We start from the raw sequence: 25,917 nt of genomic DNA on the forward strand, positions 1-25,917 counted from the left end.
GGTGTTTTTCATTCCAGAGTTTAAATGACTCTAGTTTTCTGGCTCTACATTGTCTTTGTCTAGGAAAGCATTAAGGATATATATATATATATATATATATATTAAACCAGGACCAAGTCTATTGATCACTGATCGATTGTATTGATGTTGTACTTTCTAACTTGCATCTTCAGAATATATTTTGCTTTGTTTGGCCTTAGATTTTGGTTTTAGTAGTTATGGAAACAATATACATACAGTCTGTAGATACAGTATAATGTAGATACCATTAGTTTGTTCCTAGAGGACTAGAGATAGAAGTGACTTAGGCCATGCCTCATAAATTGCGTCAGCGTTGATCACGGAATGAGTGCATGGGTAGCTCCACTTTGTGCGTAACAGGGTATACCCCCACCTGCCTCGCTCCCTCCCCGCCTGTGAATGGTGAGTGAGCGGAAGGCAGGCGGGCGGGGTCGGTGTTGTGCTAGGCGAAAAAGGGTGTGTGTCGCTATAAGAAGCCAAAAGAGACGGATGCAGTCAGTTGGGTTCAGTCAAACTCTCCAAGCGTAAAGGATAAGACCTAGCTACTGTCTGCATCTACAAGAGACTGAGATAAGGTTTTATAAGCCACAAATACAGGTAAGTGAGAGACCTCTCAGCTAGCGCATAATGTTCTGAGAACCTAATGTTTCTTCGAGATTGGTAAGAGCGTGGTTATTTTTTGCATAAACCTTCCCGACAATGTTCTGGGAATGGATAGTTGCTTGGCTTTGGAACATTCTCAGCAAATTTAAGGAACTTAATAACAAAATAATGTTATTTTCCTGGTATTTCATTACTTCAACAGTGTTTTTTTCTTCTAAAAGTTCAAACAGGGTTACATTCTAGGAACGTTCTTCGACTGGTTTGACATTGGGAATGTTCTCAAATAGTTTGGAAAATGTTAAGAAACAACTGTCTTCTGTGGGAATTTCAGTACTTCAGCATAACGTTTTCTACAGGTTTCATCGTGGTTCTATTTTAAAGTCAAGTTTTCAGCTCGTTCAGAGAACACAAGATAAAGGATAGAGAGAGAGTTGTGTTGCTGCTCAGAACGGTATATGTTTTTAAATAACACTCTTAAAAGTTTTCGTGTGGTTTTTATGGAAAGTTTTCAAAGAGGTTAACATTCTCGGGAAAACAATTTGAGAACATGACATTAAATCAAACCATGAGAAAACCGGTAGGAAATATTATGCAGAAGTACTGAAATTCCCACAGAAAAAAATGTCAAACCAATTGGAGAATATTCCTAGAACATTACGATAACGTTGGAACTTTTAGGAAACGTTTTGTTAAAGTAATAAAATACCAAGAAAATAACGTTATTTTGTCAAGTTCCTTAAATGTGCTTTGGATGTTACAAAAACCAAGCAACTATCCTGCACCATTCCCAGAAAGTTGTGTCCAAGGTTGTATGCATAATAGCCAGAGGACAACCACACGCTCACAAATCTCTAAGATTTAACGCCTTACCTGCCATTACCCTGAGCACTTAATCATGATGGTAATGATGATGGTGATAGTAGTAATGAACGTGTATAATCTCTTCTACTGATCGGGAGAGAGAACTCTAATTGTCACGGTCATCGTAATGATTGGACCAAGGCGCAGCGTGAGTAGCGTTCCACATCTTTATTATAACGTGAAACTTCAGCAAAAATACAAAAAACAATTAAATGATCAAACGAAACGTGAAGACAGTGAAGTGCAAACAGGCACCTACACAAAACAAGATCCCACAAAACACAGTGGGGAAATGGCTGCCTAAATATGATCCCCAATCAGAGACAACGCTAAACAGCTGACTCTGATTGGGAACCATACCAAGCACACCAACATAGAAATAAACAACATAGAACACCACCTAGTCACGCCCTGTGTCACGCCCTGACAATAGAGAGCCTTTTTATTCTCTATTTTGGTTAAGTCGCGGTGTGACTAGGGGGAGTGTTCTAGTCTAGGTTATTTATTTCTATGTTGGCCTGGTATGGTTCCCAGTCAGAGGCAGCTGTTTATTTTTCGTTTGCTGTTTATTGTTTTGTGTGTTTCACTAATAAAGATGTGGAACCCAGATCACGCTGCACGTTGGTCTGAGTATGCTTCCAGTTCGTACGACGAGCATGACACCCTGACCTACTACACCATATAGAAACAAGGGCTCTATGGTCAGGGCGTGACAGTACCCTCCCCCCCAAAGCTGCAGACTCCGGCCGCAAAACCTGAAACTAAATGGGGGGTTAGGGGGGGTGACTAGTGTCGGTGGCGGCTCCGGTGCAGGTCGTAGCCCCCCCCCAGACCCCGGATCCGACCATGGCGCCGGGCTGAACGTCATGCCTGGACTGGGCACCGGCGCAGAGGAGGGCTCTGGCCATGGAGCTGGACCGGACGCCGTGCCTGGACTGGGCACCGGCGCAGAAGAAGGCTCCGGCCATGGAGCTGGACTGGACGCCGTGCCGGGACTGGGCACTGGCGCAAAGGAGGGCTCTGGCCATGGAGCTGGAGGTTCCAGACCATGGACCGTCGCAGGAGGTTCTGGACTGTGGCCCGTTGAGGGAGGTTCTGGACTGTGAACCGTCGCCGGAAGCTCCGGGCTGTGAACCGTCGCCGGAAGCTCCGGACTGTGAACCGTCGCTGGAAGCTCCAGACTGTGAACCGTCGCCAGAAGCTCCGGACTGGGAACCATTTCCGGACACTCTGGACTGGGAACCGTTGCTGGAAGCTCCGGACTGGGAACCGTCGCCGGAAGCTCTGGACTGTGAAGGCGCACTGGAGGTATGGTGCGTGGAGCCGGTACAGGTAGCACCGGACTGGTGACACGCACTTCAGGGCGAGTGCGAGGAGCAGGCACAGGACGTACTGGACTGGGGAGGCGCACCAGCGCCTGATGCGTGGGACCGGCACAGGTTGCACCGGACTGGTGACACGCTTTTCAGAGCGAGTGCGAGGAGCAGGCACAGGACGTACTGGGCTGTGAAGGCGTACTGGAGACCTGGTGCGTAGAGCCGGCACAAATTGTACCGGAACAATGACACACTTCGCACAGCGAGTGCGGGGAGCTGGCACAAGACGTACTGGGCTGTGGAGGCGCACTGGAGACCTGGTGCGTAGAGCCGGCACACATGGTACCGGACTGGTGACACACACTTCAGGGCGAGTGCGAGGAGCAGGCACAGGACGTACCGGACTGGGAACACGCACTTCAGGGAGAGTGCGAGGAGAGGACACAGGACGTACCGGACTGGGGAGGTGCACTGGAGGCCTGATGCGTGGGACCGGCACAAGTTGCACCGGACTGGTGACACGCTCCTCCAAACACCTGCGTTGCCGCATAATCCTAGCCAACTCCATTCTCCAGTATCCCTCCTCGCATTGTTCCATTGACTCCCAGGCGGGCTCTGGTACTCTCCTTGGGTCGTCCGACCACCTCTCTATCTCCTCCCAGGTTGTCACTGGCTCACTCCCCGGCTCCGCCGACCACCCCGTGTGCCTACAAAATAATTTTTTGGGCTGTCCATTGGGCTCTCTTTGTGGCCGCGAACCCCGGTGTCATCGCTGTCCTCCCTTCTCTCCATTCGTCTGCTTCCAAGGAAGGCTTTCGTCTCCAGCCATAATTTCATCCCATGTCCAGGATGTCTTCTCCTCCTTTATCTCCTCCCAAGCCCAGGATACCTTCTCCTCCCGGGCATGCTGCTTGGTCCTGGTGTGGTGGAATCTTCTGTCACGTTCGTCGTAATGATTGGACCAAGGCGCAGCGTGAGTAGCGTTCCACATCTTTATTATAACGTGAAACTTCAGCAAAATACAAAAAACAATTAAATGATCAAACGAAACGTGAAGACAGTGAAGTGCAAACAGGCACCTACACAAAACAAGATCCCACAAAACACAGTGGGGAAATGGCTGCCTAAATATGATCCCCAATCAGAGACAATGCTAAACAGCTGCTTCTGATTGGGAACCATACCAAGCACACCAACATAGAAATAAACAACATAGAACACTCCCTAGTCACGCCCTGACCTACTACACCATAGAGAAACAAGGGCTCTCTATGGTCAGGGCGTGTCACTAATATAGATTGAAATAAATGAGTAATAAGCTAAGTAACGGCTGATCAAAAGTTTGAACAATTTCCACAAAATGTTACATTTATACTAACGCAACGGTAATGTTTCTAGTTGGTTTATTAGGTCAAATAGTAAGTAGAAATCCATATCCGCCAATAGGAATCTGGTCAAAAGTAGTACAGTTTTTAGGGTGATATTGTGAGTGTGTAATGTGCCCAATCAATGATGTAAGCGTGCAGAATTGATTTGGTCACCATAAGCCATTACAGAAGGTAAATGCTAGCTTTAATTAGTTACAACTAGCAGTGTCATTACCGGATTTAGATTCATAAACCACTTACAGTAAGTTAATTGAATGAATTATGTTCATTTTTCACCCCCGTCAGCAATACTATTCCGTGAGTAGTGCTTGTAGTGTTTTAAATTACATGCACTGGACCATGTACTTTACGAAGTTTGTAACAAGTGTTCCCTGAATGACGTACACATTTTATGTAGTGTTTTAAGTAGTGTTTTAAGTGTACAACTGTGCACTGCATTATGTAGTTTTATCCCGATAGGCCTAGGTTTATTAAGTTAGCTAGCTCTAACAGAGGGGTTATTAAGGTAACTAGCTCTAACAGAGGGGTTATTAAGGTAACTAGCTCTAACAGAGGGGTTATTAAGGTAGCTAGCTCTAACAGATGGGTTATTAAGGTGACTAGCTCTAACAGAGGGGATATTAAGGTGACTAGCTCTAACAGAGGGGTTATTAAGGTAGCTAGCTCTAACAGAGGGGTTATTAAGGTAGCTAGCTCTAACAGAGGGGTTATTAAGGTAGCTAGCTCTAACAGAGGGGTTATTAAGGTAGCTAGCTCTAACAGAGGGGTTATTAAGGTAACTAGCTCTAACAGAGGGGTTATTAAGGTGACTAGCTCTAACAGAGGGGTTATTAAGGTGACTAGCTCTAACAGAGGGTTATTAAGGTGACTAGCTCTAACAGAGGGGTTATTAAGGTGACTAGCTCTAACAGAGGGCTTATTAAGGTAGCTAGCTCTAACAGAGGGGTTATTAAGGTGACTAGCTCTAACAGAGGGGTTATTAAGGTAACTAGCTCTAACAGAGGGCTTATTAAGGTAGCTAGCTCTAACAGAGGGGTTATTAAGGTAACTAGCTCTAACAGAGGGGTTATTAAGGTAACTAGCTCTAACAGAGGGGTTATTAAGGTAGCTAGCTCTAACAGAGGGGTTATTAAGGTAACTAGCTCTAACAGAGGGCTTATTAAGGTAGCTAGCTCTAACAGAGGGGTTATTAAGGTAACTAGCTCTAACAGAGGGGTTATTAAGGTAACTAGCTCTAACAGAGGGGTTATTAAGGTAACTAGCTCTAACAGAGGGGTTATTAAGGTAACTAGCTCTAACAGAGGGGTTATTAAGGTAGCTAGCTCTAACAGAGGGGTTATTAAGGTAGCTAGCTCTAACAGAGGGGTTATTAAGGTAGCTAGCTCTAACAGAGGGGTTATTAAGGTAGCTAGCTCTAACAGAGGGGTTATTAAGGTGACTAGCTCTAACAGAGGGGTTATTAAGGTGACTAGCTCTAACAGAGGGGTTATTAAGGTGACTAGCTCTAACAGAGGGGTTATTAAGGTGACTAGCTCTAACAGAGGGCTTATTAAGGTAGCTAGCTCTAACAGAGGGGTTATTAAGGTAACTAGCTCTAACAGAGGGGTTATTAAGGTAACTAGCTCTAACAGAGGGGTTATTAAGGTAACTAGCTCTAACAGAGGGGTTATTAACGTAACTAGCTCTAACAGAGGGGTTATTAACGTAACTAGCTTAACAGAGGGGAGTGCCCCCGCACTGTCTATCTGTCCATCTGCAACCTTATGAGATCTCTGTGTCATAATGTCATAGCAGAAATAGTTACGACAGTTAAAGACATGCTCAATTTAGGGACCAATTGAGGGATCTTACAGATAATTGTATGTGTGGGGTACAGAGACAAGCTAGTCATTCAAAAATCATGTTAAACACTCTTTTTGAACACAGAGTGAGTCCATGCAACTTATTATGTGACGTGTTAAGCACATTTTTATTCCTGAACGTATTAAGTCTTGCCATAACAAAGGGGTTAAAAACTTATTGATTCAAAGCATTTCATCTTTAGATTTATTATTAATTTGCAATAATTTAGAAAAACATAATTCCACTTTATTGGGTGTTGTGTGTATGTCAGTAACACAAAAACTCTCAATTTAATCCAGTTCAAATTCAGTCTGTAACACAACAAAATGTGGAAAAAGTCAAGGGGTGTGAATACTTTCTGATGGCGATGTACATATCTATTGTCACAGGGGTCGTTGAATGGAGACCAAGGCGCAGCGTGTATAGTGCTCATTCTTTGTCTTTAATGAATACACTGTAACAACAAAACAACAAAAACGACCAACAACAGTCCCGTCAGGTACACTAGACTAAACGGATAACAACCACCCACAAAACCCCAAAGGAAAACAGGCTGCCTAAGTATGGCTTCCAATCAGAGACAACGATAGACAGCTGCCTCTGATTGGAAACCATACCTGGCCACAACATAGAAAATGACAACATAGAAGGAAACTCTAGACAACCCACATAGAAAACCCAAAACACATAGACAAAACACCCCCCTGTCACGCCCTGACCAATCTACTAGGGGAAAAATGACCTCATACCAGGGTCAGGACGTGACATCTATCCCATATCCCCAGCCTCTGCTCTGTGACTGTGATTTGACCTACTGTTGTGAGATACCACAGCTGTGTGGATCCACACTGCAGGATTATGGTGGTATGTATGTGGTGTTTTTGTTTAACTATCCTTGTGGGGACCATGAAGTGCTTACAAGGATAGTAAAACAAAAAACATTTGGACAACTGAGGACATTTTGCCAGTCCCCACAAGGAAAGATGCTATTTTAGGCTTAGGGGTTAGGTTTAGGGTTAGGATTACAATTAGAGTTAGGGGTCACAGTTAGGTTTAGGGTTAGGAGTTAGGGTTAGGTTTAAGGTTAGGATTTGATTTAGGGTTAGGGGTTAGGATGTTGGATGGGAAACAATTTTTTGGTCCCCACAAAGATAGCAGTACAAAACTGTCTGTATGTGTGTGTGTTTGTGTGTTAGTCTAACTTTACTATCCTTTTGTGTTATAAAAGTCCTCACAAGGATATTAAAAAAACAAGGACAATTCTGAAAAGTGGGGACAAAAAAGGGAAAAATGCTCTTTTAGGCTTAGGGGTTAGGTTTAGGGTTCGGGTTACAATTAGAGTTAGAATGAGGGGTTAGGAATTAGTGTTTGGAGTTGTTTGGGGTTAAGGTTACGGTTAGGTTAAAGGTTAAGGTTAGGATTAGATTTAGGGTTAGGGGTTAGGGAAAGTAGGATTTTGAATGGCAATACATTTTGTCGGTCCCCACAAGGATAGTATAACCAATGTCTGTGTGTGTGTATGATGTATCAAATCAAAGTTTATTAGTCACTTGCGCCAAATACAACAGGTGTAGACCTTACAGTGAAATGCTGAATACAACAGGTTTAGACCTTACAGTGAAATGCTTACTTACGAGTCCCTAACCATCAATGCAGTTTAAAAAAATAAGAGTAAGACTAAGAAATAAAAGTAACAAGTAATTAAAGAGCAGCAGTAAAATAACAATAGTGAGACTATATACAGGATACAGGGGGGTATCGGTACAGAGTCAATGTGCAGGGGCACCGGTTAGTTGAGGTAACATGTACATGTAGGTAGAGTTATTAAAGTGACTATGCATCGATGATAACAACAGAGAGTAGCAGCGGTGTAAAGGGGGGGGGGGGGGCAATACAAATAGTCTGGGTAGCCATTTGATTAGATGTTCAGGAGTCCTATGGCTTGGGGGATAGAAGCTATTTAGAAGCCGCTTGGACCTAGACTTGGCGCTCCGATACCGCTTGCGGTGCGGTAGCAGAGAGAACAGTCTATGACTAGGGTGGCTGGAGTCTTTGACAATTTTTAGGGCCTTCCTCTGACACCGCCTGGTATAGAGGTCCTGGATGGCAGGAAGCTTGGCCCCAGTGATGTACTGGGCCGTACGCACTACCCTCTGTAGTGCCTTGTAGTCGGAGGCCAAGCAGTTGCCTTACCAGGCAGTGATGCAACCAGTCAGGATGCTCTCAATGGTGCAGCTGTAGAACCTTTTGAGGATCTGAGGACCCATGCCAAATCTTTTCAGTCTCCTAAGGGGGAATAGGTTTTGTCGTGCCCTCTTCTCAACTGTCTTGGTGTGCTTGGACCATGTTAGTTTGTTTGTGATGTGGACACCAAGGAACTTGAAGCTTTCAACCTGCTTCACTGCAGCCCCGTCGATGAGAATGGGGGCGTGCTCGGTCCTCTTTTTCCTGTAGTCCACAATCCTCTCCTTTGTCTTGATCACGTTGAGGGAGAGGTTGTTGTCCTGGCAACACATGGCCAGGTCTCTGAACTCCTCCCTATAGGCTGTCTCGTCGTTGTCGGTGATCAGGCCTAACACTGTTGTGTCATCGGCAAATTTAATGATGGTGTTGGAGTCGTGCCTGGCCGTGCAGTCATGAGTGAGCAACGAGTACAGGAGGGGCCCCTGTGTTGAGGATCAGCGTGGCGGATGTGTTGTTTCCTACACTTAGCACCTGGGGACGGCCCATCAGGAAGTCCAGTTGCAGAGGGAGGGGTTTAGTCCCAGGGTCCTTAGCTTATTGATGAGCTTTGAGGCACTACTGTGTTGAACGCTGAGCTGTAGTCAATGAATAGCATTCTCACATAGGTGCTCCTTTTGTCCAGGTGGGAAAGTGTGGAGTGCAATAGAGATTGCAATAGAGATTGCATCATCTGTGGATCTGTTAGGGCGGTATGCAAATTGGAGTGGGTCTATGGTTTCTGGGATAATGATGTTGATGTCAGCCATGACCAGCCTTTCAAAGCACTTCATGGCTACTGACGTGAGTGCTACGGGTCGGTAGTCATTTAGGCAGGTTACCTTAGTGTTCTTGGGCACAGGGACTATGGTGGTCTGCTTAAAACATGTTGGTATTACAGACTTGGACAGGGAGAGGTTGAAAATGTCAGTGAAGACATTTCCCAAGTTTGTCAAGTAATGCTCGGAGTACATGTCCTGGTAATCCGTCTGGCCCTTCGGCCTTGTGAATGTTGACCTGTTTAAAGGTCTTACTCACATCGGCTGCGGAGAGCGTGATCACACAGTCGTCCGGAACAGCTGGTGCTCTCATGCGTGTTTCCACGTTATTTGCCTCGATGCGAGCATAGAGGTAGTTTAACTCATCTGGAAGGCTTGTGTCACTGGGCAGCTCTTGGCTGTGCTTCACTTTGTAGTCTGTAATGGTTTGCAAGCCCTGCCACATCGAAGAGCATCAGAGCCAGTATAGTACGATTCAATCTTAGTTCTGTATTGACGCTTTGCCTGTTTGATGGTTTGTCAGACGGCTTAGCGGGATTTCTTATAAACTTTCTGGTTAGAGTCCCGCTCCTTGAAAGTGACAGCTCTAGTCTTTAGCTCAGTGCAGATGTTGCCTGTAATCCATGGCTTCTGGTTGGGGTATGTACATACGGTCACTGTGGGGACGACGTCATCGATGTTATTCTAGTCTGTGCTAGCAAAACAGTCCTGTAGCTTAGCATCAGCTTCATCTGACCACTTTTTTTATTGATCGAGTCACTGGTGCTTACTGCTTTCATTTTTGTTTTTAAGCAGGAATCAGAAGGATCGAATTATGGTCAGATTTGCCAAATAGAGGGCAAGGGAGAGCTTTGTCCGCGTCTCTGTGTGTGGAGTAAAAGTGGTCCAGAGGTTTTTTCCTTCTGGTTACACATTTAACATGCTGATAGAAATTTGGTAAGACAGATTTAAGTTTCCCTGCATTCAAGTCCCCGACTACTAGGAGTGCTGCCTCTGGGTGAGCGTTTTCCTGTTTGCTTATGGCGGAATACAGCTCATTCAGTGCCAGTGTGATGGTATGTAGACAGACACAAAAAATACAGATGAAAACTCTCTAGGTGTCACGGTTGTCGTAAGGAGAAGCGGACCAAAGTGCAGTGTGTGTGTCGTTCCATATTTTATTTACACTGTGAAACTATGCAATACATAAACATAAACTAAAGAACAAAACAACAAACCGTGACGCAGAGGAGAAACACACTACTCAAAAACAATCTCCCACAAACCCAGGTAGAAAAAAACCCTACTTAAGTATGATCTCCAATTAGAGACAACGAGGACCAGCTGCCTCTAATTGGAGATCATCCCAAACAAAACCAACATAAATACAAAACTAGAACATGACAACATAGAAAAACTAAACTAGAAAATCCCCCCTGTCATGCCCTGACCTACTCTACCATAGAAAATAACAGCTTTCTATGGTCAGGATGTGACACTAGGTAGATAATGTGGTCTACAGCTTATCATGAGATACTCTACCTCAGGCGAGCAAAACCTAGAGACTTCCTTAGATATCGTACACCAGCTGTTATTTACAATAATACATAGTCCGCTGCCCCTTGTCTTACCAGACGCCGCTGTTCTGTCCTGCAGATACAGCGTATAACCAGAGAGCTATATTTTGGTAATGTCGTTGTTCGGCCACAACTCCGTGAAGCATAAGATATTACAGTTTTGAATGTCCCGTTGGTTGTTTAATCTTCTGCGCAGGTCATTGATTTTATTCTCCAAAGATTGCACGTTTGCTAGCAGAATGGAAGGAAGTGGGGGTTTATTCGATCGCCTACGAATTCTCAGAAGGCAGCCCGCCCTCTGGCCCCTTTTTCTCCGCCTTCTCTTCATGAAAATGACCGGGATCTGGGCCTGTTCCCGGGAGAGCAGTATATCATTCACGCCTGGCTCATCAGACTCGTTAAAGGAGAAAAAAAGGATTCTACCAGTCCATGGTGAGTAATCTCAGTCCTGATGCCCAGAAGTTATTTTCGGTCATAAGAGACAGTAGCAGAAACATTATGTACAAAATAAGTTAAAAACAACGCAAAGAAGGGAAAAAAAAGGGAAAAAAACACAATTGGTTAGGAATACATAAAATGTCAGCCTTGTTCACCGGCGCCATCTTAGTCAGATGATAAGAATTGAGACTTGAGTGGGATGATGATGATGCACCAGCGGCTGATCCAATCAGATTGTTATCTCCACCCTGGGAGGTGGAAACAATACAGACATCTAATAGGATTAAACACATTCTCTCAGATATAGATGAGTCATTCATTTTCATCATTTCCTCCTCCAGGATCACCTCTAACAGACACTTTCACTCAGACTTTCTCTTCAAAAAAGGCCTGTTATTTAATTACCGCTAACAAACTTGTTCTACTTTTATTTGCTGAAGCCACAGCTTTGTGTTTGTCCGTTATGTCAGAATACCATATATCTCAAGGCAGAACTTTTTTCATGGGCCTTGGTGCCAGATAGGAACTAGTTTCATGGGTCTTGGTGGGAACAAGTGTTCCCACCAAGACCCATTGTAGTGAATTAGTTTCATGGGTCTTGGTGGGAACAAGACCATTGTAGTGAATTAGTTTCATGGATCTTGGTGGGAACAAGACCATTGTAGTGAATTCGTTTCATGGGTCTTGGTGGGAACAAGACCATTGTAGTGAATTAGTTTCAAGGGCCTTGGTGAGAACAAGACCATTGTAGTGAATTAGTTTCATGGGCCTTGGTGAGAACAAGACCATTGTAGTGAATTAGTTTCATGGGTCTTGGTGGGAACAAGACCATTGTAGTGAATTAGTTTCATGGGTCTTGGTGGGAACAAGACCATTGTAGTGAATTAGTTTCATGGATCTTGGTGGGAACAAGACCATTGTAGTGAATTAGTTTCATGGATCTTGGTGGGAACAAGACCATTGTAGTGAATTAGTTTCATGGGTCTTGGTGGGAACAAGACCATTGTAGTGAATTCGTTTCACGGGCCTTGGTGGGAACAAGACCATTGTAGTGAATTAGGGACAGGATAGGCTAAATGGTGGAGAGAGACATTTCTGCTCTCTGTAATGTCTTGTTGTGTGTCTGAAATGGCACCCTATTCCCTTTATAGTGCACTTCTTTTCACCAGAGCTCTATGGGGTGTAGGGTGCCTTTTCAGAAGCACTTTGGCATCCTAAACACTATCTTCACTTCACTCTATCAGGTCAAACAAACACATTAAACAGGAAGCAGGAGATCGTTAAAAATCCCTTCTCAAAAATGAATCAGGAAGTTTTAATGACGAATTAAGATATTTATAGGTATGAGAAGGACATTTTCTCTTCAAAAAGGCCTGTTATTTAATTACCTCGTCTGACCCAGACTAAACAGAATAGCCGGGATTCAATCTGCAGGTTTTTTTTTTAAAGTAAACTCTAGAAAAGACCGAAGCGACTGTACTATGTGAAATCTTAATGCCTTATCGTCTTCATGATCCGAACATCTCACTTAACGGCCGCACGCAGACAGCGCATGAGTCCCAAAATTGCACCCTATTCCCTATTTATAGTGCACTAATTTTGATGGGCTCTGGTCTAAAGTAGTGCACTACGTAGGGAATAGGGTGCCATTCGGTGGGACGCAGATAGAGACTGGTCAGATATTGGGTATTTATGTCTCTATTGTTCCTGTCAGTCAAAGGGTTTTAAGCCCTTATGTTCCTCAGGAACGCAGAGCTTCGTTGGTTTGGACGGATCGTGAGCGAGCCCTGAGTGTTCCTTCCTCGTGTTCCCCCACTCTCTCTTTTTCTTGTTCCCTCACTCTCATTCATTTCCTTCTCATTATAAACCATGAGGCAGCTAATTCATACCACAATTACTGAGCCTGATGAGTTGGAGTTCCATTAATGAACTTCACTTTAACTCTGAAATGAAAGTTTTGTATGAAACAGCTGGTGCTTTATGGTTGTAGACCAATTGAGAACTTTCTGCTCGTCGACTCTCTGTGCTTTACAAAACAGGCCCTCCAGGTCTATCTATCCTATCTCGAAACACCTATTTAACTTTTCTGTATTGTATTATGCTGTTGTTGTTCAAATCAAAATCAACTCAAATTTATTGGTCACAAACACATGGTTAGCAGGTGTTAATGCAAGTGTAGCGAAATGCTTGTGCTTCTAGTTCCGACCATGCAGTAATATCTAACAAGTAATATAACCTAACAATTTCACAACTACCTTATACACACAAGTGTAAAGGAATGAATACGAATATGTACATAAAAATATATAAATGAGTGATGGCCGAACGAAAGGCAAGATGCAGTAGATGGTATAGAGTACAGTATATACATAAGAGATGAGTAATGTAGGGTAAGTAAACATTATATAATATAAAGTGGCTAGTGATAAATTGAATACATCAATTTTACCATTATTAAAGTGGGTGGAGTTGAGTCAGTATGTTGGCAGCAGCCACTCAATGTTAGTGACGGCTGTTTAACAGTCTGATGGCCTTGAGATAGAAGCTGTTTTTCAGTCTCTCGGTCCCAGCTTTGATGCACGTGTACTGACCTCGCCTTCTGGATGATAGCGGGGTGAACAGGCAGTGTCTCGGGTGGTTGTTGTCCTTGATGATCTTTTTGGCCTTCCTGTGACATCGGGTGGTGTAGGTGTCCTGGAGGGCAGGTAGTTTGCACCCGGTGATGCGTTGTGCAGACCTCACTACCCTCTGGAGAGCCTTCTGGTTATGGGCGGAGCAGCTGCCGTAACAGGCGGTGATACAGCCCGACAGGATGCTCTCGATTGTGCATCTGTAAAAGTTTGTGAGTGTTTTTGGTGACAAGCCGAATTTCTTCAGCCTCCTGAGATTGAAGAGGCGCTGCTGCGCCTTCTTCACCACGCTGTCTGTGTGGGTGGACCATTTCAGTTTGTCCGTGATGTGTACGCCAAGGAACTTAAAGCTCTCCACCCTCTCCACTACTGTCCCGTCAATGTAGATAGGGGGCTGCTCCCTCTGCTGTTTCCTGAAGTCCACGATCATCTCCTTTGTTTTGTTGACATTGAGTGTGAGGTTATTTTCCTGACAACACACTCCGAGGGCCCTCACCTGTAGGCCGTCTCGTCATTGTTGGTAATCAAGCCTACCACTGTAGTGTTGTCTGCAAACTTGATGATTGAGTTGGAGGCGTGCATGGCCACGCAGTCATGGGTGAACAGGGAGTACAGTAGAGGGCTGAGAACACACCCTTGTGGGGACCCAGTGTTGAGGATCAGCGGGTTGGAGATGTTGTTACCTACCCTCACCACCTGGGGGCAGCCCATCAGGAAGTCCAGGACCCAGTTGTACAGGGCGGGGTCGAGACCGAGGGTCTCGAGCTTAATGACGAGTTTGGTGGGTACTATGGTGTTAAATGCTGAGCTGTAATCGATGAACAGCATTCTTACATAGGTATTCCTCTTGTCCAGATGGGTTAGGGCAGTGTGCAGTGTGATGGCGATTGCGTCGTCCGTGGACCTATTGTGGCGGTAAGCAAATTGGAGTGGGTCTAGGGTGTCAGGTAGGGTGGAGGTGATATGGTCCTTGACTAGTCTCTCAAAGCACTTCATGATGACGGAAGTGAGTGCTACAGGGCGGTAGTTATGTAGCTCAGTTACCTTAGCTTTCTTGGGAACAGGAACAATGGTGGCCCTCTTGAAGCATGTGGGGACAGCAGACTGGGATCAGGATTGATTGAATATGTCTGTAAACACACCAACCAGCTGGTCTGAGGACGCGGCCGGGGATGCTGTCTGGGCCTGCAGCCTTGCGAGGGTTAACACGTTTAAATGTTTTACTCACGTTGGCTACAGTGAAGGAGAGCCGTGTTTTGGTAGCGGGCCGTGTCAGTGGCACTATATTGTCCTCAAAGCGAGCAAAAAAGTTGTTCAGTCTGTCTGGGAGCAAGACATTCTGGTCCGTGACGGGGCTGGTTTTTCTTTTATAGTCCGTGATTGACTGTAGACCCTGCCACATACCTCTCGTGTCTGAGCCGTTGAATTGCGACTCTACTTTGTCTCTATACTGACGCTTAGCTTGTTTGATTGCCTTGCGGAGGGAATAGCTACACTGTTTGTATTCGGTCATGTTTCTGGTCACCTTGCCCTGATTAAAAGCAGTGGTTCGCGCGTTCAGTTTTGCGCGAATGCTGCCATCAATCCACGGTTTCTGGTTGGGGAATGTTTTAATAGACGCTGTGGGTACAACATCACCGATGCACTTGTTAATGAACTTGCACACCGAATCAGCGTATTCGTCAATGTTGTTGTTCGACGCTATGCGGAACATATCCCAGTCCACGTGATCGAAGCAATCTTGAAGCGTGGAATCCGATTGGTCGGACCAGCGTTGAACAGACCTGAGGGCGGGAGCTTCCTGTTTTATTTTCTGTCTATAGGCTGGGAGAAACAAAATTGAGTCATGGTCAGCTTTTCCGAAGGGAGGGCGGGGGAGGGCCTTATACGTGGAAGTTAGAATAACAATGATCCAGGGTTTTGCCAGCCCAGGTCACGCAATCGAAATGCTGATAGAATTTAGGGAGCCTTGTTTTCAGATTAGTCTTGTTAAAATCCCCAGCTACAATAAATGCAGCCTCAGGATATGTGGTTTCCAGAGTCCAATGAAGTTCTTTCAGGGCCATCGATGTGTCTGCTTGGGGGGGGGATATACACGACTGTGATTATGATCGAAGAGAATTCTCTTGGTAGATAATGCGGTCGGCATTTGATAGTGAGGAATTCTAAGTCAGGTGAACAAAAGGACTTGAGTTCCTGTATGTTGTTATGATCACACCACGTCTCGTTAATCATAAGGCATACACCCCCACCCTTCTTCTTACCAGAGAGATGCTTGTTTCGGTCGGCGCGATGCGTGAAGAAACCAGGTGGCTGTACCGACTCAGATAGCGTGTCTCGAGTGAGCCATGTTTCTGTGAAACAAAGAACGTTACAGTCTCGGATGTCTCTCTGGAATGCTACCCTTGCTCGGATTTCATCTACCTTGTTGTCAAGAGACTGGACATTGGCGAGTAGTATGCTCGGGAGCGGTGCGCGATGTGTCCGTCTACGGAGCCTGACCAGAAGACCGCTCCGTCTGCCCCTTCTTCTACGGCGTTGTTGTTTTGGGTCGCCGGCTGGGATCCGATCCATTGTCCTGGGTGGTGTTGCCAAACAGAGGATCCGCTTCGGGAAAGTTGTATTCCTGGTCGTAATGTTGGTGAGTTGACGTTGCTCTTATATCCAAACGGTGCTCTTATATTGTTGCTGTGATGATATCATACCTCTATGAATCTGCTCACTAGTCTGGCTGACCCGACTCACATGGTGTCAGCCAGAATACCTGCTCGCCCCTTGGAAATGAACATTTTGAAATGAGCGACTAACCTCCTTCTCCTCTTTCTCCTTCTCCTCTTTCTTCTTCTCCTTCTTCTCCTCCGTCTCCTCATTCTACTTCTCCTTCTCCTTCTTCTCCTCTTTCTCCTCCTACTTCTCCTTCTCCTCCTTCTCCTCCTCCTACTTCTCCTCTTCCTCCTTCTCCTTCTCCTCCTACTTCTCCTCTTCCTCCTTCTCCTCCTTCTCCTCTTCCTTCTACTTCTCCTCCTACTTCTCCTCCTACTTCTCCTCCTCCTCCTTCTCCTCCTACTTCTCCTCCTCCTTCTCCTCCTTCTCATTCTCCTCCTTCTTCTTCTAACTCCTTTTCCTCACCTCTGTCTCTTCCCAACAGGTTGTGCGCTACACTTTACACCCTAAACCCTACATCCTTCCCTACACCCTCAGGCCTCCTCCCGTCCCTATCCGGCATCCCTCTGTCTGTCCGACTGGGTGTCCCTAAGTAGTGAGTCATGAAGTGGTCTCTGTGGAGCCTGCTGCTGCTGTGCCTGTGTACCCCAGGACGGAGTGACTGCCAGGGGGACTGCCTGACCTGTGGCCTCCTACTATCCAACCCCCAGAGCCAGCAGCAAGCGTTCAATACACTGGTGAGTGACTGTGTGTGTGTGTGTGTGTGTGTGTGTGCATTGAGACATTATTCAGACCATTTCACTTGTTACCCATTGTGTTATGTTACAGCCTTATTCTAAAATGGATTAGATAAGAAAAAAATCCCTCATCAATCTACACACAATACCCCATAATGACAAAGAGAAAACAGGTTTGTAGAAATTTCTGCAAATGTATTACAAATATTGATTGAACATGATTTGGAAAGGCACAGACCTGTGTATTTACGGTCCCACAGTTGACAGTGCATGTCAGAGACAGAATCCAAGCCATGCGGTCGAAGGAATTGTCCGTAGAGCTTCGAGACAGGATTGTGTCGAGGCACAGATCTGGGGAAGGGTACCAAAACATTTCTGCAGCATTGATGGTCCCCAAGAACACAGTGGCCTCCATCATTCTGAAAGTGAAAAAGTTTGGAACCACCAAGACCAAACTGAGCAATAGGGGAGAAGGGCCTTGGTCAGGGAGGTGACCAAGAACCTGATGGTCACTCTGACAGAGCTCCAGAGTTCCTGTGTGGAGTTGAGAGAAACTTCCAGAAGGACAACCATCTCTGCAGCACTCTACCAATCAGGGCTTTATGGTAGTGGCAAGACTGAAAACACTCCTCAGCAAAAGGCACATGACAGCCCGCTTTGAGTTTGCCAAAAGTCACCTAATGTTACGTTCGCTGGAATAAACGGACCAAGGTGAGTAGCGCAGCGTGAGTAGCGTTCCACATCTTTATTATAAAGTGAAACTTAGCAAAATACAAAACAAACAATAAATGAACCGTGACTACAGAGATGCTACGTGCACTAACTCAAAACAATATCCCATAACACACAGGTAGAAAAATGCTACTTAAGTATGATCCCCAATTAGAGATAACGATAGCCAGCTGCCTCTAATTAGGAATCATACCAAAACACCAACATAGAAAAAACAAACTAGAAACCCACATAGAAAATATAAACTAGGCTAAACCCCAAGTCACTCCATGACCTACTCTACCATAGAAAATAAAGGCTTTGTATGGTCAGCACTCCGACCGCAGAACCTGAAACAAAAAGGGAGTGTTGGGGGGGTGTCTAGTGTCGGTGGCGGCTCTGGTGCGGGGCAAAGTACCCGCTCATCCGCCAGCATCGGGGGCGGCTCTGGTGCAGGACGAAGAACCCCCTCAGCTCTTGGATCCACCATCTTTGGTGGTGGCTCTGGTGCGGGCCGAAGAACCCGCTCATCATGCGGATCCAGCCATAGACCCAGGCTGAACACTGGACTGGACCACGGTGCAGAAGAAGACTCCTGCCATGGAGCGGGACTGGACGGCGTGTCCGGACTGGGCATCGGCGCAGAGGAGAGCTCCTGCCATGGAGCTGGACTGGACGCTGTGCCTGGACTGGGCACCAGCGCATGGGAAAGCTCTGGCCATGGAGCTGGAGGTTCCGGACCGTTGACCGTCTCAGGAGGTTGCGGACCATTGACCGTCTCAGGAGGCTCCGGACTGTGGACCGTCTCAGGAGGCTCCGGACTGTGGGCCGTCTCAGGAGGCTCCGGACTGTGGGCCGTCTCAGGAGGTTCCGGACTGTGGGCCGTCTCAGGAGGTTCCGGACTGTGGGCCGTCTCAGGAGGTTCCGGACTGTGGGCCGTCTCAGGAGGTTCCGGACTGTGGGCCGTCTCAGGAGGTTCCGGACTGTGGGCCGTCTCAGGAGGCTCCGGACTGTGGGCCGTCGCTGGAGGTTCCGGACTGTGGGCCGTCGCTGGAGGTTCCGGACTGTGGACCGTCGCTGGAGGTTCCGGACTGTGGACCGTCGCTGGAGGTTCCGGACTGTGGACCGTCGCTGGAGGTTCCGGACTGTGGACCGTCGCTGGAGGTTCCGGACTGTGGACCGTCGCTGGAGGTTCCGGACTCTGGACCGTCGCTGGAGGTTCCGGACTCTGGACCGTCGCTGGAGGTTCCGGACTGTGGACCGTCGCTGGAGGTTCCGGACTGTGGACCGTCGCTGGAGGTTCCGGACTGTGGACCGTCGCCGGAAGCTCTGGACTGTGGACCGTCGCCGGAAGCTCTGGACTGGGAACTGTCGCCGGAAGCTCTGGACTGGGAACTGTCGCCGGAAGCTTGGTGCATGGGGCCGGCACTGGTGGTACCGGGCTGGTGACACGCACCTCAGGGCAAGCGTGAGGAGCAGGCACAGGACGTACTGGACTGAGGAGGCGTACTGGAGGCCTGGTGCGTGGAACTGGAACAGGACGCAGTGGGCTATGAAGGCGCACTGGAGGTCTGGAGCGTAGAGCTGGCACAACGCGTCCTGGACAGATGACCACCTTCGTACGGCAAGTGCGGGAAGCTGGCACAGAACGCACAGGGCTGTGGATGCGCACTGCAGACCTGGTGCGTATAGCCGGCATCAATTGTACCGGAACTTTAACACACTTCTCAGGAAGAGTACGAGGAGCTGACTCAGGTGGCCTCGGACGGCTAACACGCACCTCAGGGCGAATGCCGTGCATACTACGCCAAACTAACAGCTCTCTCTCATCACTCTCCTCAACTTTCGCCAACCATTCCTCGCTCAATCTGTCCCAATATTCCTCCTCGGTCTCTGACTCACTCCTCGGCTCCGCCAACCACTCCATGTGCCCCCCCCCCAAAAAAAAAAAACTTTTCGGGCTGTCTCGGGCTTCCGTCGTGGTTGCGAACCCCGGAGTCGTCGTTGATCCTCCTTCTCTCCTTGCGTCTGCTGTGACTCCTGCCAAGGAAGGATCTCCTGTCTTTCCATTATTTTCTCCCAGGTCCAACTTATCTTCTCCCTGATCTCCTCCAAAGACCAGGATACCATTTCCTCCCGGACACGCTGCTTGGTCCTGGTTTGATGGGATATTCTGTCACGTTCGCTGGAATAAACGGACCAAGGTGCAGCGTGAGTAGCGTTCCACATCTTTATTATACAGTGAAACTTAGCAAAATACAAAACAAACAATAAATGAATGAATAAATGAACCGTGACTACAGAGATGCTATGTGCTCTAACTCAAAACAATAAATGCTACTTAAGTACGATCCCCAATTAGAGACAACGATAGCCAGCTGCCTCTAATTGGGAATCATACCAAAACACCAACATAGAAAAAACAAACTAGAACCCCACATAGAAAATATAAACTAGACTAAACCCCTAGTCACGCCCTGACCTACTCTACCATAGAAAATAAAGGCTTTCTATGGTCAGGACGTGACACCTAAAGGACTCTCAGACCATGAGAAACAAGCTTCTCTGGTCTGATGAAACCAAGATTGAACTTTTTGGCCTGAATTCCAAGTGTTACGTCTGAAGGAAACCAGGTACCGCTCATCACCTGGCCAATACCATCCCTACGGTGAAGCATTGTAGTGGCAGCATCATGCTGTGGAGATGTTTTTCAGTGGCAGGGACTGGGAGACTAGAATTCACCTTCCAACAGGACAATGACCCTAAGCAGGCAGCCAAAACAATGCAGGAGTGACTTCGGGACAAGTCTATGAATGTCCTTGAGTGGCCAAGTCAGAGCCCGGACTTGAACCCAATCGAACATCTCTGGAGAGACCTGAAAATAGCTGTGCAGTGACTCTCCCCATCCAACCTGACAGAACTTGAGAGGATCTGCAGAGAAGAATGGGAGAACCTCCCCAAATACACGTGTGACAAGCTTGTAGCGTCATACCCAAGAATATTCGATGCTGTAATCGCTGCCAAAGGCGCTTCAACAAACACAATCCATGGATGGAAAACTCTTAGAGACTCACCCAGAACAACACACAGGTGTAATGGCTGACAAAGGTGCTTCTACAAAGTATTGACTTAGGGGTATGAATACTTATATTTGCAAAATATTCTAAAAACATCTTTTTACTTTGTCATTATGGGGTACTATGCGTAGATGGGTGAGGAAAAATACAATTAAATCAATCCTGACTTCTTTCTATAACACAACAAAATGTGGAATAGAAGTCAAGGGGTATAAATACTTTCTGAAGGCACTGTAGGAGTTAATTGATTGGTGCAGCTGGAGCTCTGTGGTAATATAGGAGTTAATTGATTGGTGCAGCTGGAGCTCTGTGGTAATATAGGAGTTAGTTGATTGGTACAGCTGGGGATAGAGCTCTGTGGTAATATTGGAGTTAATTGATTGGTGCAGCTGGGGCTCTGTGGTAATATAGGAGTTAATTGATTGGTGCAGCTGGGGCTCTGTGGTAATATAGGAGTTAATTGATTGGTGCAGCTGGAGCTCTGTGGTAATATAGGAGTTAATTGATTGGTGCAGCTGGAGCTCTGTGGTAATATAGGAGTTAATTGATTGGTGCAGCTGGAGCTCTGTGGTAATATAGGAGTTAGTTGATTGGTACAGCTGGGGATAGAGCTCTGTGGTAATATAGGATTTAGTTGATTGGTACAGCTGGGGATAGAGGTCTGTGGTAATGTAGGAGTTAATTGATTGGTGCAGCTGGGGCTCTGTGGTAATATAGGAGTTAATTGACTGGTGCTTTGATTTGATTGACCCATTGTATCAGGATCCTATAGAGGCCAGATGGAATCCTCTGGGTTATATTGTTATAGACCTATAGAGGCCAGATGGAATCCTCTGGGTTATATTGTTATAGACCTATAGAGGCCAGATGGAATCCTCTGGGTTATATTGTTATAGACCTATAGAGGCCAGATGGAATCCTCTGGGTTATATTGTTATAGACCTATAGAGGCCAGATGGAATCCTCTGGGTTATATTGTTATAGACCTATAGAGGCCAGATGGAATCCTCTGGGTTATATTGTTATATACCTATAGAGGCCAGATGGAATCCTCTGGGTTATATTGTTATATACCTATAGAGGCCAGATGGAATCCTCTGGGTTATATTGTTATAGACCTATAGAGGCCAGATGGAATCCTCTGGGTTATATTGTTATATACCTATAGAGGCCAGATGGAATCCTCTGGGTTATATTGTTATATACCTATAGAGGCCAGATGGAATCCTCTGGGTTATATTGTTATAGACCTATAGAGGCCAGATGGAGTCCTCTGGGTTATATTGTTATAGTTTCCTCACCACACACTGAGGGAGGAGATCGTAAGGCCATGACATGGCATGCACCGACACACGTATGCACACACACACACACACACACAAACAGAGACACAGACACGCATTCACACACACACACGCACCCACACACACATTCAGATTGCTGGGAATAGTCCATCAGTCCACCTATTTGCTACGGGTAATTAATTTCTGTTGATAACTCCTCAGAACTGCTCCCTCTTCCCACAATCTCTTTTAATGTGAACGGGTTCTCTCTAATCTCCGCCTGACTTTAATTCATCTCATCTGAATGGGATTACAGGAAACATAATTTACCATTTACCTCATCAAAACTGACAATTACAGTTCCTCAAGGGCCTGATAGGCATGTGGTTTACACACAAAACTCTAAAACTATTCATTTTTACCCATACTGAGGTAACAACCCCTGTCTATAGTGGACAAACATCTCTACTCTGTTGAATGAGGTCACAGGCATGTTATAACCCCTGTCTATTGTGGAGAAACATCTCTACTCTGTTGAATGAGGTCACAGCCATGTTATAACCCCAGGCTATAGTGGAGAAACATCTCTACTCTGTTGAATGAGGTCACAGCCATGTTATAACCCCTGTCTATAGTGGAGAAACATCTCTTCTCTGTTGAATGAGGTCACAGCCATGTTATAACCCCTGTCTATAGTGGAGAAACATCTCTACTCTGTTGAATGAGGTCACAGCCATGTTATAACCCCAGGCTATAGTGGAGAAACATCTCTACTTTGTTGAATGAGGTCACAGCCATGTTATAACCCCAGGCTATAGTGGAGAAACATCTCTACTCGTACTCCTCTGTTTGTCTGAGAGACTACAGTATGAGACTACAGACTACAGTATGAGACTACAGACTACAGTATGAGACTACAGACTACAGTATGAGACTACAGTATGAGACTACAGACTACAGTATGAGACTACAGACTACAGTATGAGACTACAGACAACAGTATGAGACTACAGACTACAGTATGAGACTACAGACTACAGTATGAGACTACAGACTACAGTATGAGACTACAGTATGAGACTACAGACTACAGTATGATACTACAGACTACAGTATGAGACTACAGTATGAGACTACAGACTACAGTATGAGACTACAGACTACAGTATGAGACTACAGTATGAGACTACAGTATGAGACTACAGACAACAGTATGAGACTACAGACTACAGTATGAGACTACAGTATGAGACTACAGTATGAGACTACAGACTACAGTATGAGACTACAGTATGAGACTACAGACTACAGTATGAGACTACAGACTACAGTATGAGACTACAGCATGAGACTACAGACTACAGTATGAGACTACAGACTACAGTATGAGACTGCAGTGAGAGACTGCAGTGAGAGACTGTAGTATGAGACTACAGTATGAGACTGCAGTGAGAGAGTACAGTATGGGTGTCAGGTCTCTTTCATCTCTCTCTGCTCTTCTCTTATGTCTGTCCACAGGTGTGTCTGTTGGAGTGTGACGGTCACGTCTCCCCTGCCCTCACCTGGGATCTGTGTCAGCGAGCCATGCTACCGCAGTACCCCCTCCCAACAGATGACAGCGCTGTGTCTAAGAGACCAGAGGAAAAACTGTCCTTATACCTTGCACCTGCTGACCTGGAGTCAGATGGAAAAATGCTCTACTCTGCAGCCATGGAGCGCTACCAACAGGATGGAGCGGAACAGGAAGACGAGGCCCTGGTGCGACGTGATGCCCAGTACGACTCCTCTCCGCTGGGCTTGACCGCCGAGGGAGACTCGCTGGCGCTGGGTATGGAGAACGGGGAGGAGGAAGAGAAGGAGGAGGAGGTCAGGAGGAGAAGGAGCGGCCAGGGGGAGGGAGGAGACGAGGAGGAGGATGCCGTGGTCCAGCTGACCAAGCGTTTCGGGGGCTTCCTGAAAGGTCGCCACAGTTACAGGAAGTTGATTGGCAGCCCGGTGAGGAAGTCGCTGCAGAAACGCCTCGGAGGGTTCATCGGGATCAGGAAGTCGGCCAGGAAGTGGAACAACCAGAAGAGGGTGAGCCAGCTCCTCCGGCAGTACCTGGGGATGACCAGCAGCAGCACCCCTGGTCGCGGTGTTGGGAGGTTCACTAACCCAGCCCAGGGCCTCAGGAGGCTACCCAGCCGGCTGTAACCTTCCCTCCATCCCCTGGGGCCTCTCTGCTCTTCTCTTCTCCCGTGCCTCCACCCTCTTGGCTCTGCTCTTCTCTTCTCCCATGCCTCCGCCCTCCCAGGTACCTCCCATAGAAATAGAATTACTATAGTTTACTACTTGCTTACTATTATGTTGGTTTTCCATTCCCATAGTTACCAACAACGTGTACAGCTACAGCTATGGGGACTGGGAACTCCTTCATACCTCATCGGCCTCATGAAGAAGAGGAATGACATCATCATTCTGAAAGAGAAGTAAGGAATGTTTCCTTCCAACCATCAACGTTGCTCCCACCTTACCGCCCCAGTTAATGAATAAAAAGTGCCATGTAATATTGTGTGTCAGTATTGTAAAGCCATACTTCATGATGCTATATCCTGGATATAATACCACCCATGTTATGGTGACGATTGGATGTTTATGATGTATGTATATATATGCACTTGATCTTTTTTCATTTAAATCTTGAGCGAGTGAGGGTTGCAGTTGCTATTTGCACTGGTCTCTGGGTAATTGTACAACTGGTGGTCTGAATCTTCTCTATTCTGAGAGCATTCTGAAAGTATTCAGACCCCTTGACTTTCTCCACATGTTGTTACGTTACAACCTTATTCTAAAATGTATTATATTGTTTTTTCCCCCCTCATCAATCTACACACAATACCCCATAATGACAAAGCAAAAACACTATTTCAGAAATGTTTGCAAATGTATTCAAAATATAAAACATACATACTTTATTTACATATAGTGGGCTCCAAAATTACTGGCACCCCTGACTGGCAATGGACAAAGAATACTTTAAAAAATATAAACAATATAATTATAGAGACAAACTCAAAATACCAACATGTGAAAAATACTGTACTTTATTAATGTTTCAATAGAACCCACCAAAATAATTTATTGATTTAATTAAAAATCAATGTCCTCCAATTCAAAGTTCCACAATTAATGGCACCCTTAAATATTATTGTAAATAACATCTACCAACATTAAAGCAGGAATTAAATTCCACTTATTTAAATGTATCTAAGTGTTTAGGAACTATATTGAGCCATTACATCACTTCCTGTTTCACTAGGGTATTAAAATGAGGTAACACGCATGCAATATCCCTTTGTCATCCAACACCATGAAGAAAACAAAAGAACTGGCCGTTCAAAAGGGACAGATGGTCATAGACCTTCATAAATCTGGTGATGGCTACAAGAAGATCCACAAACGATTGAATATATGACTGAATTCTGTCAGGGCAATTATTAAAACATTCAAAAGATATGGAACTGTTGAAAACCTCACGGGTTGAGGACGCAAATGCATTTTGCCCCCCAGGATAGGGAGGAGGATGGTGAGAGAAGCAACAAAATCCCCAAGAATCACTGTGAAAGAATTGCAGGCCTTGGTGGTGTCTTGGGGTCACCAGGTTTCAAAAAGCACCATCAGACGCCACCTCCACAACCACAGGCTCTTTGGAAGGGTTTCCAGAAGAAAGCCCTTTCTGACCCCAAGACACAGACGCAAGCACTTGGAGTTTGTCAAACGTCATTTAAATTATGACTGGAAGAAGGTGTTCT

At 46.0% G+C, this 25,917-nt stretch overlaps 1 protein-coding gene across 2 annotated transcripts; it reads left to right on the forward strand.

Annotated features, from left to right (window-relative positions):
- The first annotated feature begins 411 nt into the window (after positions 1 to 411).
- On the forward strand, positions 412 to 24,672 carry LOC106571046 (prepronociceptin). 2 transcript variants are annotated; one of them, XM_014143699.2, is made up of 3 exons: positions 412 to 618; positions 16,803 to 17,055; positions 23,645 to 24,672. In XM_014143699.2, the coding sequence occupies exons 2-3, from the start codon at positions 16,921 to 16,923 to the stop codon at positions 24,317 to 24,319; spliced, it is 810 nt and encodes a 269-aa protein (XP_013999174.1). In that variant the 5' UTR covers positions 412 to 618; positions 16,803 to 16,920; the 3' UTR covers positions 24,320 to 24,672. The 2 variants fall into 2 exon arrangements, with proteins under 2 accessions (XP_013999174.1, XP_013999175.1); XM_014143700.2 differs by having other exon boundaries at positions 418 to 618; positions 16,856 to 17,055.
- The last annotated feature ends 1,245 nt before the right edge of the window (positions 24,673 to 25,917 follow it).

This window comes from Salmo salar, chromosome ssa15, assembly GCF_905237065.1.
Source record: "Salmo salar chromosome ssa15, Ssal_v3.1, whole genome shotgun sequence".
Classification (NCBI taxonomy): domain Eukaryota; kingdom Metazoa; phylum Chordata; class Actinopteri; order Salmoniformes; family Salmonidae; genus Salmo; species Salmo salar.